The following is a 14,982-nucleotide window of genomic DNA, read 5'->3' as shown; positions in this document are numbered from 1 at the left end:
CCCCCCTTTTTTTTTTTTTACTTTGTTGTGGCCTTCCCAGAATTCATGAGAAGAAGCACCTGGCAACTTTATCTTGCCAAGCCTTGAGACTGCTGGCTTCGCTGCTTAGGGGGTAAAACGGCCCTTTTTTTCTTTTCCCCTCACCCCCTCCCTTTTTGCATTCTCTCCTTAGGGAGGTTTTTAACCATTTGCTCTGTGTCCTTGGCTGGGGAGGATAATGGCTGGTTAGTTACAGGCTGGCTCCAAATTGCCTCACACCTTTGGCTTCCTTCTAACTTTCCTGTCTCAGTTTCCCTATTCGTCCTGCCCTGGAATCCTGTAACAGTACTACTCTAGGTAGTTTTATTTACTTGCAGCAAGTAAAGACAAGGACTTCATTTCCAAAGCTGCTCTCCGCAAGGGAGGCTGAGCCATTGCTTAGATGTGTTACTTGGTCAATTGCGTGTTGATTTCTTCTTTGTAGATTGGCTACATTTATCAAGTTCCCCCATCCCTGTCCCTCCCTCCCCCGCCTCTGACCCCCACACACACATTCCTCCAAGCTCAATCTGTTTACAGCTGGTCTGCAAAATACTGTGCTACATTTTAACATTTAGTCAGAATAACGTTTAGTAATAACATTTATAACTGCCCTGACCTTGAGGTCCTTGTCCTATCTAACAGTAACATAACTAGAATTTATATAAACCAGTTCATTCTTCTCACAGTGCTTTCTGTAAAGATTTACTTTGAACCTTATAGCAAGGCGTGATAGGCATTTTTAATACCATTTTACAGATCATAAAAAAATTGGAATGAGTTGGGGACCCCTACATGCTTAATTAAGTTCTAGTCTTTATATGGCAGCTGCATGATCCTGATAAAACACGTGAGGTCATGTCTTCTCCTCAGAGCTCCAGGTTTCCCACCCACTGAGAGGACAAAGCAAAGGCCTGTCCCACCTGTTTTTCTGCTAGACCCTTCCCTCGCCTCCTGTAAAAGCTTGGCCCATTCCCTCACCCCAACTTTCCTCAGAGGCCATTTCTCAAGGAGCCAGTCTGATCCACGTATTGAAAATCACAACCCACTTCTCCACTCACCTCTGGCCCTCTGATCCTCTTCTATCACCTTCTGAGATCTCACTTACTTATAAGGTTATTATTTCTCGCCCTGTCCCTCCATGAGAACGTGAGATCCGTAAGGACAAGGGCCTTTGTTTTATTCGTGGGCGCACCCCCAGTGCCTGGGACAATGTCTGGCACACTAAGTGAATGAGTTCTGGGCAGTCAGTGAGTTCAGAGTGAGTGAGCATAAGCTCCTTCATTGATGCAGCATATCTTGTATTTTATTTATTTACTTACTTATTTATTTATTTATTTTTATTTTTGCCTCTTTGGGTAGAAAGATAGACACCAGGGGGAAAAAAAAGAGAGGATAGGATTGCTTCATCCAGAACTCAAAGAATTGACCTAACTGTGCTTAGAAGTTGCTTCCTCAGCAGTTCTGTTCTTCCCTGCAGGGAACATCCTGTTACTGAAAGTTCCCTAAAATATCTTTCAGACTTTGTGTCAGAGGTTATTTTTTTGTTTGTTTGTTTTTTAACCAGCAGAGAACCTAGCAAGAGGGGCATGAGCCACCTTGGGGTTGGGTGAGATGTAATGGAGAAAGGGGGGGCCCATGGGCAGAGGACAGAGCTCAGAGGACAGGGGCAGTCGGGAGAGTGGGTGGTGGGGCGGAGACTGAGGGCTGGAGCATATTTTCCCTGGAAAGCCACAAGGGTTTGGGTATAAAACGTGCAGGGCTATTCCAGTCTGGTGGTTATTGTGCGTCCAGGCAGAGGACAGGGCCGTGTCTCCTGCGCACACCCGTTGCTGTGTCCAGCCCAGGCTGAGAAATGAGACTCTTGCTGGGCGTCTCGTGCCCAAAGAAGTGTCACTGAATACAGAAAGCAAAGGCTGTATCTGGCCTGCAGTGCCCACCTGGTTGTGGAGAAAACTCACTGGTTGGGACCAGCTTCCACGCTCTCTGCTGGCATCTGTTAAGCGTCTGTGGAGAACTGCTGTCATCAGTGGTTTGGCTCCTTCTGGGCGGTTCTGAAAGGGGGTGGTGCCTGGTGCCAGGGATTTTGCTACAGATGGTTTTCCTGACTTTGTGTTCACTCTAAGGAAACACAAAGAGGGAAATGGACTTCCCGCTTAACCTGAAGTCATGCCCTGTGATAAGCAGTTTCACTTCCTGCGTGGATAAACCCTGCCGGCCTGAAGGGCGGTTGGGGAACATCTCAGTGAAACCCACCACCCTCCTCATTTAAGGGAGGGCCAGCTCTTCCCCCATGTGACTTGTATTTTGTACTCAAGTGTTTACCAAGAGTCTTGGCAACAGTCTTGGTTTCAGCCTGCAGATGTCTGTTCAAATACACACACACACACACACACACACACACACACACACACACACGTGCGCGAAGCTACCTCCTGTGTCTTTTGATTGAGCCAAAGCTGATTGATCTAAATATAAGTCAAGTTTTTCAAGTTCATGGAGCCTGAGGATATATGGGCATCTTATTTGAGAGCTTACGACCTGGGAGGTTAAAGTGATACATCAGCATGAAATCCAGTGCCACAGGCCAACTGTAATAGTGATTGGCAGCCCCGGCCCCAGGCAGTGGCTTGGAGAGGCCAGTGTCTTCATCCTCACCCAGGATGTCTTTCCTAAAACCCAAGCCGGACAAAGTGCCCCAAGTCCAGAAGCCGGGCCAGCTCTTCTGTTGCACCTCCTGCTTCCCTATTATTCATTGCTCCCTCACTTTACGAAGGGAAAAAGGCCCCCTCCAGACTTATCTCGAGTCATTGTGGGGGCCTCGGTTCTCCAATGCTTTGGTCTAGAGGTCACTGTAAAATTCGTCTTAAAAATGATTGAGAACCCAAGAGTTCTGCCTCTTGATATGTGCTGAATTTGGAATTAAAACGGAAAACTTTTGTAACAAGAATACACAAGCACATATTCCAATAGCGAATAGAGCTAACGACCTCACACCGTGAACAGCCCCTGGAAAATTACATCCGACATTAAAGGAGTTTTCCTTTAGAATGTCAGGACATTATTCAGGGTGGCTGAAATTCCATCCTTTGCAGCCGTTTAAATTAGGAACAGTCTAAGATGCAAACCTCAAAATGTGTGAGGGGCTACATGTATTTTTCAAAATTCTTTGGGGGGGAAATCAAGCAGAAGATACAAAGACCCCAGAGGTGGGGCCGCCTCGGGTGCCCTTTTATAGCTGTAGCTGACGGGTTTCAAGGAAACACTTCTCTCCGAGGCAATCAATATCTCCTAAACCACCACACAAGCCATTGGTGGTTTGGTCCTTCGCTTGAGAGGAGGTGGCCCGCTGGGGAAAGAGCCTGGTTCCTACGGAAACCGTAGTTTCTTGGCACCTGGAATTGTCGGGAGAATCTAGCCCAGCCATCCAGGGAGGATTTTCCTCCAGTCTGATGGAAATACTCCTCATCTTGGAAAGGTAAAGCCCCCGGGATGTCTGTTCGATTCTGACATAACATCTTAGAGAGGAAGCAGTCACCACAGGGTGGTAGGACTGAGGCCCCTCGGTCCGCTGGTCCTCCAGGGGCCGTGTCTGGTCAGCAGATCTCAGTCAACAGGACAGATTCCCATCTGGACGGCAAAGAGCAGAACCAGCAGGGATTTCTCTCTGCACATGGAGCCGCTCAGGAGAAGCCCCAGCACAAAAGGGATCCGATTTCCGTTTCTTCCTAGATCTGCTGCCAGGCAGGGTCTCCGCCTCTTGGCTGAGCGTCTCTTGGTTCATGCCTGGCAGCGTGGTCCCTTTTGGTTTTTTAAACATTTCAGTTCTTTGTTCATGACAAGCTTTGAATTTTATAGTTACCAGACGGAACGTTCCCTACACAAGTAGACAGATAGAAGAAAACAAAATAAACTATTCAGGCAAGAGGCAAATGGTGGTGTGTTTTCAGGAATTCTGTTTATCTGACTGCCTTCCTCCGATTCGTGATGTGGACTCTGCCAGAGACAGACATAGAGAAGTTTCCAGATTAAAGTAGAGGGCATCTATGGCCGTGATTTTCTTTAAAAATAACCTTTTCCCTCTTTAGAATAGTTTTAGATTTGTAGAAAAATTGTGCAAGTGGTACAGAGAATTCCCACCCCCACTCTCCGCTCCTACTGACATCTTACCTCAGTGGCACGTTCGTTACAATGAATGAACCAATACCGATGCCCTGTTACCAACTAAAGCCCGCAGTTGGTTCACACTTGCTTTGTTTTTACTTAACCCCTTTGCTGTTCCAGGATTTCATCCAGGATTTAGTTTCCATGTCTCCCTAGGCTCCTCTTGGCTGTGACAGTTTCTCCAACTGTTTTTGTTTTTTAATGGCTTTGACAGTTATTTTAAAATGTATTTTTATTGAATTTATTGGGGTGACATCCTATATAATAAAAGCCTAATATGCTAAGTGTGCATCGACCAGTTGGCCATTCAACCAATCAAAGCGCAATATGCTAATGATATGCTAAGGCCGCTCAACCACTTGCTATGACGTGCACTGACCACCAGGGCGCCGAGGTTCTGATGTGTATGTTAGCTTGCTGCTGAGGTCTGGCCAACCGGAACTGAGAGAGACAGGCCAGACACGCCCTGAAGCCCTCTCACAGCCCCTCCCAGGCTGGCCAACCTCCCGTGTCTCTCCCCAGCCCCGATCATGCACCGGTTGGGACCCTCAGCCTGGCCTGCACCCTCTCACAATCCAGGACCCCTTAGGACGTCGGAGAGCTGGTTTCAGCCTGATCCCACAGGCCAGGCCAAGGGACCCCCGCTGGTGCACAAATTTGTGCACCGGGCCTCTAGTTGGTTAATAAAAGTACATAGGTTTCAGGTGTACAATTCTATACTACATCATCTGTATATTGTATTGTATGTTCACCACCCCAAATAAGTCTCCTGCTGTCACCGTTTACCCCCTTTACCCTCTATACCTCCTCTCACCCCCCTTCCCTCTGGTAATCACCATTCTCTTGTCTATCTGTGAGGGTTGTTTTTTGTTCTGTTTTACTTTGCTTTAATTACTTGACCTTTTCCATCTAACCCTCCAACCGTCCTCCCTTCTCACTGCTGTCAGAATGACCTTGACAGTTTTGAGGAGGACAGGGCAGGTTTTTTTAGAGTGTCCCACAGTTGGACCTGTCAGAAGTTTTTTCTCATGAATAGACTTGGGTTATCGGTTCTGGGGAGGAAGACTACAGAGGGGAAGTGCCATTTGCATCACATCATATTGAAGATGCATTCTGTCAGCGTGACTTACTGCTGGTGTTGACCTTGATCATCTGGGTGAGCCAGTGTTCGCCAGTTTCTCCACGCTAAAGTTTCCCTTTTATTTTTCTTTCCACACTGTCCTCTTTGGAAGGAAGTCGCTGGGCGCAACCCGCGCTTACGTAGGGTGAGTGATGCTCCCTCCTGAGGGCAGAGGACCCACGTTCATTACTGGGGAGGTTGTCTGGTCTCCCCCTTTTATTTAATTATTTATTATATCCGTATAAACTCATGGACATTTGTTTTATATGTTGCGTTACAATCCAATGCCACTTCACTAATTTTGTTGCTTAGGCTGTTTCAGTTGTGGACATTGGCAATGCTTTCAGTTGCTCCCATGTCTCTGCCGCACCCCCACCTGTGTGTGTGTGTGTGTGTGTGTGTATGTGTGTGTGTGTGTGTGTGTATTTTCTCCCAGACTCATCTGACATGTTCCTTGCCCCACCTGAGAATCAGCCATTTCTCCAAGGAGAAATGTTCCTTTATGGGACAATGGAATTTGACCAGGGTTACCTCTCTTTCTTTCTGCTTAAAGTTAATGAATCAGAGGTCGCCACACCTTGGAAATGATAAAAAATAAAATAAAATAAAAATTATTTAGCGCTGTTATCTTTGTGTGGTAACAATGCCTCGCGGTGGTATAATAATTCCTTACGAGTTGACTGATTTTTACTAAGGACTCGTTACAGCAGATCATCTGAAATGTTTTAAACTGGTTTTTACACTGCTGTTTTTGGAATTGTGAAGTGTCCTGGGTGGCTATGTCACAGGGGACTATCTGGGGAGCCTCAGAAACCACTTTGCTTAATATTGGGGCCAGCAAGTCGCACCTCCTTGTAGAAATCTAAAAATTGAAAGCATACTACTTTGTGACCTAATGCCTCGCCATCAGGAAAAATGAAAGGATCTGAATGGAGAAGCTGCCTTTCAGGCCCCTCGTTGCTCCTGGTACCTAGGGCTTAATCCCAGGTGTGTTTTTATTTTTCCCCCCAAAACATCAGAACATTTTAAACATTAACTTTGCATTTAAGACTTGAAGCAGTGAACCAAGAAGTAACAGCATGCCCAGGCACCCGCAGGGCTGATCTCACGCTCTCCTTCCCCTTCAGGTCTGACTGAGACGGCGTTCTTCAGCTGTGAAGCCCACAATGACAAGGGCCTGGCCGTGTCCAAGGGCATTCAGGTCAATATCAAAGGTGAGAAGCAGGGCCAGTCCCTGGGCGGAGTGGGGAGTTGGGGGTGGGGGGGCCCAGGCTTCCCCACTGACTGCCTTTGTGATCTTGGACAAGTCACCCAACCTCTCTGGCTGGTGTTCCCCTCTGTAAAATAGGGATCATTACCTGGTCTTGAGGCTTAAATGACATCACACCAGCCAAAGTGCTCACAGCAGTGCCTGGCACATAAGTTTGGTAAACATTTGCCAGTTTAGCTCTGCGGGGTCTGGAAAGAAAATAGGCTGAAATGTTTACCATGACCATCTTAGCCCATCTTCACTTCCCTCTTCCAGCCTCAACTAGTCCCCATTAGCCCTTGAAGAGAGCCTGGGTTGGGACAGCTGCGGTCCTTGGTCCAGGAATGGGCTCCGTCCCTCCCAGGGCAGCTGGGGTGAAGCAGTCCTCCAGCTGCTGCCCTGAGGCGGGCGAAGGGCAGGCCAGGGTCACTGTCCTCCGGGCCCAGCCTCCTGTCTTTCTCTCCTCACCTCCCGTCCCTTTGCTTCCGCTAAGCTGGGGCATGAGGTAATGGAAGGCCCCAGCTGGTGGAGACATTCCAATCCAGTGCACTGCCTCTTCCTCCTTTTTTCTGTGGGATCAGGGTCGTTTAAATCTGAAACCTAAAACAGAAAGGAAAACCTAAAACCTAATAACAAAAACATAAATACTGTCTGTTTATGCCTCTTCATATCACCTTCCTCACCCGCCCTCACAGAAACTCGGGCAAGTTTTGGGTTTCAGTGTTTGTTCTTAATGAGGGGCCTTTTCGGAAAGTTCACCCCAGGAAAACCCGAGCGCAGCGCACGTGGGCGCAGAGGGATGGGAACTTCCTTCCTCCGGCCCAAAGGCCATCATTACCGTTTTCAAAGGACGTGTTGGAATTTCAAAGATCCATGAGTGGGCTTACATTTATAAAGTCATTGTCATCAGGTATAAGCATCTTAAAATTTAAAAACCCATAAAAGGTGAAGCACTTCTTTAGTTTTTGCTTCATACAGACACTCAGCTAAGATTTAAAAAATAAATAAATAAATCATGTTTCCAAAACTCGGGCTTTTGGCTCTTATTTATTTAAAAATCTATGCCTTCCGGGTGAGCCTGGGCCCCGGGTCCGGGCGAGGCCGCGGGCCCCTGGATCCGGGTGAGCCTGGGCCCCGGGTCCGGGCGAGGCCGCGGGCCCCTGGATCCGGGTGAGCCTGGGCCCCGGGTCCGGGCGAGGCCGCGGGCCCCTGGATCCGGGTGAGCCTGGGCCCCGGGTCCGGGCGAGGCCGCGGGCCCCGGGTCCGGGTGAGCCTGGTCCCCGGGTCCGGGCGAGGCCGCGGGCCCCTGGATCCGGGTGAGCCTGGGTCCCGGGTCCGGGTGAAGCCGTGCCCCCCCTGGGTCCGGCCGAGACCAAACCAGAGGGAGTCGGACCTGCATTATCACCATTTGTCCACCATCCAGAGCTGAGGGGTCAGTGCCGACATGTACTCATAAGGAACTGGTGGACATTGATATTGGGTCTCAAAAGAACTGTTGGTCCAGAAAGAAACTCACTACAGACTGATTTTTTGCCTGTCAGCATAACTATTATTGCCCGTCGCACATTCAATTCTTATAAGTACATCTCTAGTGACACATGATTTCGCTCATCTAGGGGAAATGATGAACAACATGGACTGATGAACAAGAACAGAACCAGAAACAAGGAGGCACCGATCGGACTATCGGGCCTCAGAGGGAGGATAGGGGAGGGTGGGGGGAGAAGGGAGAGATCAACCAAAGGTCTTGTGTGCATGCATAAGAGCCTAACCAATGGTTAAGTTCAACAGGGGGTTGGGGCATCCATGGGGAGGGGTGTGGGATGGGAATGGGGGGATGAGGACAAATATGTGACACCTTAATCAATAAAGAAATTAAAAAAAAAAAAAAATAAAATAAAAATCTATGCCAAACCAAGCCTCCCTTCTTCTAGTCTGTTGTTAACTGGAGCATCTGGGCCTAATTCTGATGTGGAAAGGCCGGCCTTTTAGGGCCGTTCTACAGCTGCTCTATTAAGAGGAGTCGAACGGAATGCTTCTCATCCCCCCACTCAGCAAGCTGCATGTCTGCTGGCAAAACTGGAACTCCTGAACGTGGCACCCCGTGTGTGCTTAACGTGGCCCAGCCCTCCTGCCCATCCTGTCCTCGCTTCCCCATCTCCACGCCTCCCCACACCTCTCCCGCCCGTGTCACCTCATTTAATCCTCACCACCGCCCGGTGGAGCAGGACTGTTACTGTCCCAGTAACAGAAGAGGGAACTGAGTTTCGAGAGAGGGCTTTCCACTGTGCCAGGGGCCACATCGCAGGCCAAGTGGCCATCAGAAGCCCAGCCCCTGCTGGTGCTCACACTGGTCTGCTCGCTGCCTCCGCAACCAGCCTCCCGTGTCCTGTGAGCAACACGAGCGCTGGGGTCAGGCAGACCCCAGTTCAAGTGTCCGTGCCCCTGCTCTGTGGCCTTCGGCTGGCTTTAACGTCTCTGATCCTCAGTTTCCTCACCTGTAATGGGGACGGTAAGACGACCCCTTTGCTAGGGTTCTAATAATAAGGAAATGAGGTAGAGGCCATGACAGGGGGCACATGGTAAGCACACAGCATCATCAGGCACCTTGTTTTATTATGTGTGATTATTACTTTAAGAATTCAATTTAGTACAAGAAACTAAGACACTGCCCTCCCCCCCTCCCCACAAAACTTCAGATTCTTTTTAGATTCTGATTGAAACACCTGTCCACATCTCACATGTCACCGAGGACATCGCACGCTCGTTATAGTCTCTCTCTCTCTCTCTCTCTCTCTCTCTCTCTCTCTCTCTCTCACACACACACACACACACCACAGGCAATAGGTTCTTTTGCTTGAACTGACTCTCACCTGCTTCCTTGACCTGGAAATTTCTACCCCCTACACACACGTGCACCCCATGCTCTGTGGTACCCCTCTCTTCTCCACACTGGGCCCTCTTAGCCTCTGCTCACATGGGTCTCCCCTACTCAAGCAAGAGCCCCGCTAGGACAGATCTGTGTCTCTTCTTCCCATTTATTGCCCAGCAAGGTGCCTGCACACAGTAGGACCGTGGGTGTGAGCTCAGTAAAGGAGCTGGGCCTCTGCACATCCTTTCCCAGCTGAAAGCATTCCCTTCATCAGTGGGCAGAGAAGCAGGCCTGGGTCCCCCTCCGTGGCCAGGCAGAGCACCCCGTCACAGAAAGGCCTGTCTGCAGGCTCACACAGTCACCTCAGGCATAGGGTGGCTCCTCTTTGAAACTTGTGTCTAATTTTTCTAATCTTTTTTTAAAAATATATTTTATTGATTTTTTTACAGAGAGGAAGAGAGAGTGATAGAGAGTTAGAAACATCAATGAGAGAGAACCATCCATCAGCTGCCTCTTGCACACCCCCTACTGGGGATGTGCCCGCAACCAAGGTACATGCCCTTGACCGGAATCGAACCTGGGACCCTTGAGTCCGCAGGCTGACGCTCTATCCACTGAGCCAAACCGGTTTCAGCTAATTTTCCTAATCTTAAGAAATGGCAACTGGCATGGTATTAATGTGTCTGTTTGGTCGCTTGGCCTCCTGTGGTGTCTAATTGCGTTTGTGTGTGTCTTTTTCATGTAGTCCTTCCCTCCCCACCAGCTGAAGTCCTCATCCACAACAGGAGCTCACACGGGGTCCTGATCTCCTGGGTCCCGGGCTTCGATGGCTATTCCCGGTTCAGCGTCTGCAACATTCAGGTAAACAAACCTCCAGGATTCAGAGGGAAGTGCCTGCTTGGTGCCCTGTGGGTCTCCCTCCCTTTTCCTCCCTCCAGCACCTCCGTTGAGAGTCCTGTCCTCCTTCTGGCTCACTGTGCACCTGCACGCCCCAGAGCCTGCCTCCGTGCTGTGCATGGCCAGGGCCAGCCAGAGGGAACTGTGAGACCAGAGAGAATTAATTTTTAGGTCCAAAAATGCATCCCTAAGGTAGGACTGGCTTGTGACCAGGAGTTCAGGAAGCCAGGTACTCGTCATCCTGGCTCTTCCTGGGCTGGTGGCCATGAATGTAGCACCTTAGCCCGTGGTCCTCGGAAGATCTGGGCCTCACAGGCTTTGCAAGTCTTCACCCATCTTAACCACTACCTCCAAAGGTAGAAAAGAGAGGTTAGCCATCCTGCAATTATTCCATGCCAAGAGGTAAACTCTGCTCTGTTAGTTTTGTAAACATGGAAAGTAACCCAGCTGTTTCTTTCCCAAGTGCCCCGGCCCAGGGGCTTTGCATACTCCCTCACCGAAACCCACACCAGCTCAGCAGGCTCAGCCCTGAGCGGCAGGACCGAGGTCAAGCCTGGGAAGCTTATGCCACAAGCAGTGCTCAGAGCCCTCTGTGTGTCCGGAGAGACATTGCGTGTGGGAACAGGTAGTGAGCACATGTGGATTGTCTGCTGAAAACAGGAATGTGATCTGCCTGGTACTTGATCATGCAGTAGGGTCAAGAATTGTTCTTAGTCTCATAAATGTCTGGTCTTATTAGTAAAAATCATGTCAACCTGATGGGCCATTTACACCCACTCACTGTAAAGAAGTGACTTCTAAAGAATTTTATGTTGACAACTGGATATGGATTTCTGTTTGTGTTTTTTTTTTTTTTATAAATATTTTAATTTATTTCAGAGAGGAAGGGAGAGGGGGAGAGAAAGATAGAAACATCAGTGATGAGAAAGAATCATTGATCAGCTGCCTCCTGCAAGCCTGCAACCAGGGCATATGTCCTGACCAGGAAACGAACTGTGACCTCCTGGTTCATAGGTTGACGCTCAACCACTGAGCCACACCAGCTGGGCAACAACCAGATGTTTTAATACCAAATGGAATTAGTCTCCCTGCTCTTGTTGCCTCCCACTATTATCTAACTGCTGCTCCTGCTTTGAAGAGTGAACACATGCGTTATCTTTAAAATAGCCTGCCCCCCTCCCCGCCATCCCCAGCCTTGCTAAGTGCTTGCCCCGCTTTGTAAACCTCCCAAGTACTGGTAAGTGTCAGGTCCTTGTGTCTGCAAAATCCTCACAGGGCTATTCTTTAACAGCTTTTTCTGGAGATATGTTTCACCTCCCATAATATTCACCATTTGAAGTTACAATTCAGTGGTTTTTCCTCACAGAGTTGTGAAACCATCACCACTGTGTAATCGTGTCTGTATTCACAAGAGATACTGGGCTGTAGTTTTCTTGTATTGGCTTCTTCTAGTTTCGGTATCAGGATGATACCGGCCTTGTAGAATGAGTTGGGAGGTGTTCCTCCTTTTCTATTTCTTGGAAGAGTTTGTGAAGGGTCGCTGTTCATTCTTTAAATATTTGGTGGAAGTCACCAGAGAAGACATCTGGTCCTGAGCTTTTTTAAAATATATATCTATATATCTATATATCTATATATCTATATATCTATATCTATATCTATATCTATATCTATATCTATATCTATATCTATATCTATATATATATATATATATATATATATTGATTTTAGAGAGGAAGGGAGAGGGAAAGAGAGATAGAAACAACAATGATGAGAGAGAATCATTGATTGGCTGCCTCATGCATGCCCCCTACTTGGGATCAAGCCTGCAACCGAGGCATGTGCCCTTGACCGGGAATTGAACCTGGGACCCTTCAGTCCACAGGCTGATGCTCTATCCACTGAGCCAAACCAGGTAGGGCATCATGAGCTTTTTTTGTGTAGGAAGTTTTTTGATGACTTATTCCATCTTTTTACTTGGTATGGATCTGTTCAGATTTTCTATTTCTTGAGTCACTTTTAGTAGTTTGTGTGTTTCTAGGAATTTGTCCATTTCCTCTGGGCTTCCTAATTTGTTGGTATACAGTTGTTCATAATATTCACATTATAATCTTTCTCTTCTTTGAGGCTAGTAGCAATTGCCCCTTTTTCATTCCAGCTTTTAATAATTTGAGTCTTCCCTCTTTTTATTTATTTATTTATTTATTTATTTATTTATTTATTTATTTATTGGTCAATCTAGCTGAAGATTTGTCAATTTTAGTATCTCTGCGAAGAACCAACTTTTGCCTTTGTAAGTTTTTCTGTTCTCTACTTCACTCATATCTGCCTTAATCTTTACTTTCTTTCTTCTATTTGCTTATTTTTCTCTTTTTGTTGTTGTTGTTTCTTACAGTGGAAGGTTAGACGATTTTAAATTTCTTCTTTTTTTATTATGGGCTTATATACTGTTCATTTTCCTCTAAGCCCTGTGTTAGCTGCATCCCCTAAGGTTTGGTATTTTTCTGGTGTTCTTCAGCTCCTCTCAAGTTTTTTGTCATTTGCCTTGTGGTTTCTTCTTTCCTACTGGTTACTCAGGAATGTGTTGTTAAACTTTCACATGGTTGTGAATTTTTCAAATGTTCTTTCTTTGTTGATTTCTAATGTTATTCCCTTGTGTTTGGAGGATACACTGGTATGGTTTCCATTCTTTTAAATTGATCAAGGCTTGTTTATGGCCAAGCATAACTTCTACTCTGGGTGGAATGTACTCCATGTGCACTTGGGGGGAGGTGTATTTGGCTGGGGCTGGGCGGGCTGTTCTGCATCTGTCAGGTTGAGTAAGTGTATAGTTTTGTTCAGTTCTTCTGTTTCCTTGTTGGTCGTTTTCTTGGTGGTTCTATCGATTATGGAAAGTGGGGAATTGAGGTCTCAACTGTGATTTTTGAATTGTCTAGTTCTCCCATCATTTCTCTCAGTTTTTGCTTCATGTATTTCAGGGTTTTGTTTTGGGGAACTATGACGGCCTGTTTCCGATGGTAGGGCCATGACTGTCCCCATATAGGGACATAGCTGAGGCATGGACAGCCCCTTAAAAATGTTACCCAGTTGCTGAGCTGTTTGTAGAGTCCAAGAGGACATGAGGCTCCTTCCACACAAGTATGGCTGCCTTCAGGGGGACTTTGCGGAAGCGCTGCCTGCCTTGAGAGAAGGGTCTCAGGATAGACATGAAGTAGAGTGGGCTGGTTGGAAAACACCACGTCACCCTGAAGGTGGAAGGTGATGACACACAAACTTCACCTGCTCTCTCTCTCTCTCTCTCTCTTTCTCTCTGCACCTTGGCTTTGGGTGGCCATGGCCTGAGTGAACAATCACCCTTTGAGCACCAAGTTGCAGTCTGCCTCGCCTGCCTCAGGTCCTGTGGCACCGGCATGGTTATTCTGTCTTTGCCCCACCAGCCAGCTCTGCCTCTCTTCACCCACTCTCCTTCCCATCTCGGGTAAGGTGACCAGATTTAGCAAATAAGGAGAAAGCAATCTTACAATTTAAATTACACGTGACATACCCATACATATAATTATTTGTAGTTGACCTGATATTCAAACATAACTGGGTTTTTTACTTTCTCCTGCAGTCCTAACAGGATTAGTCAGGTTGGTTTGAGAAGTTATCATTTATATTCTGCAGATAAATGACATATTCCCATTTCTAAAGGGACCAAGGATAGTTTTGTAGCAGGTTCCCAGTCCATTACAGTTTTAAACTCTGACTCGGTGACAAATGAATGTTCTGGCCGAGATTCAGATCCACGCGGAGGAGGACACACCCTCTCGCTTCCTGTGGTCCTGACATGAATTCCTTTCTTCACCCATTTTTGGGCTGCATACTCCAGGTCTATTTTTAACGGTCCCACGTACTTCTTGCCATCGCATTCCCTCTTTTCCCCCAGGACCCACTGAGAAGGCCTGTTATAGAAACCCCGTCCTCTTCCAGGAACGGCTCTCAAAGCACGTCTTGTGCCTGGAAATGCTCCACACGTTGCTCCCCACATGGTGGATGGAGAGCCACAGGCTTCCTCCACCTTGGTCTCCAGGGTTGGTCACCAGGAAGGAGGTGCACACTCTCAAGTGAAGAAACAAAGTGACTTCTGCCAACAGCCAGGACCCAGATGAGCATGTAGCTCACTGAGTTTCCTCTGGGGGCTCCTCAGGCCAACTGGGGCTTCTTGTCGCCCAGTGGCGTCTCCAGTTCCTAGTCAGAGCGGAGGTGAGGCCCCACCAGCTCAGTATCATTTAGCAGATCCGAAATTCCAAAATGTTATTTGGAATGCCTCTTGGCCTACATTTCGATACCTATATCCTGTAATAACAGCCTCGTGTATTCACACCTGTGATTGCTAGCCCATTACTATGAGGAATAGATACATGGTTTAAGATTTTCCCCCCAAAATTGCTCTTGGTTACTTCTTTTTTAAATTTAATATCTTTTTGTCTTTTCTGATTTATAAGTACTCCATATCATAGAAGTTTTGGAAAATGTACAGTGAAAAGATACCCACTCTCCCACACCCTCACTCACAGACAGGAGGTGTGCTTACTGGACAAGCGGGAGGTTTTTGCTGGGAATCCCCTCTCCTACCTGTGGGTACAGAGGACGCCTGGAGAGGGATGTGGAGAGACCAGT

General features: G+C 47.6%; 1 protein-coding gene across 1 annotated transcript in view; it reads left to right on the top strand.

Moving 5' to 3' along the window:
- Positions 1–14,982, top strand: part of MERTK (MER proto-oncogene, tyrosine kinase) — a 108,676-nt gene that overhangs the window by 49,604 nt on the left and 44,090 nt on the right. Inside the window, exons 5-6 of the mRNA XM_079791743.1 lie at positions 6,430–6,516; positions 10,169–10,284. Of these exons, the coding sequence (XP_079647869.1) occupies positions 6,430–6,516; positions 10,169–10,284 (203 nt within the window). The remainder of the gene's footprint in view (positions 1–6,429; positions 6,517–10,168; positions 10,285–14,982) is intronic.

Source organism: Cnephaeus nilssonii (assembly GCF_951640355.1).
Source record: "Cnephaeus nilssonii genome assembly, chromosome: 15".
NCBI classification, from domain to species: Eukaryota; Metazoa; Chordata; class Mammalia; order Chiroptera; family Vespertilionidae; genus Cnephaeus; species Cnephaeus nilssonii.
The sequence above is the reverse complement of the archived record's forward strand: the minus strand, read 5'-3'. Positions and strand labels throughout refer to the sequence as shown.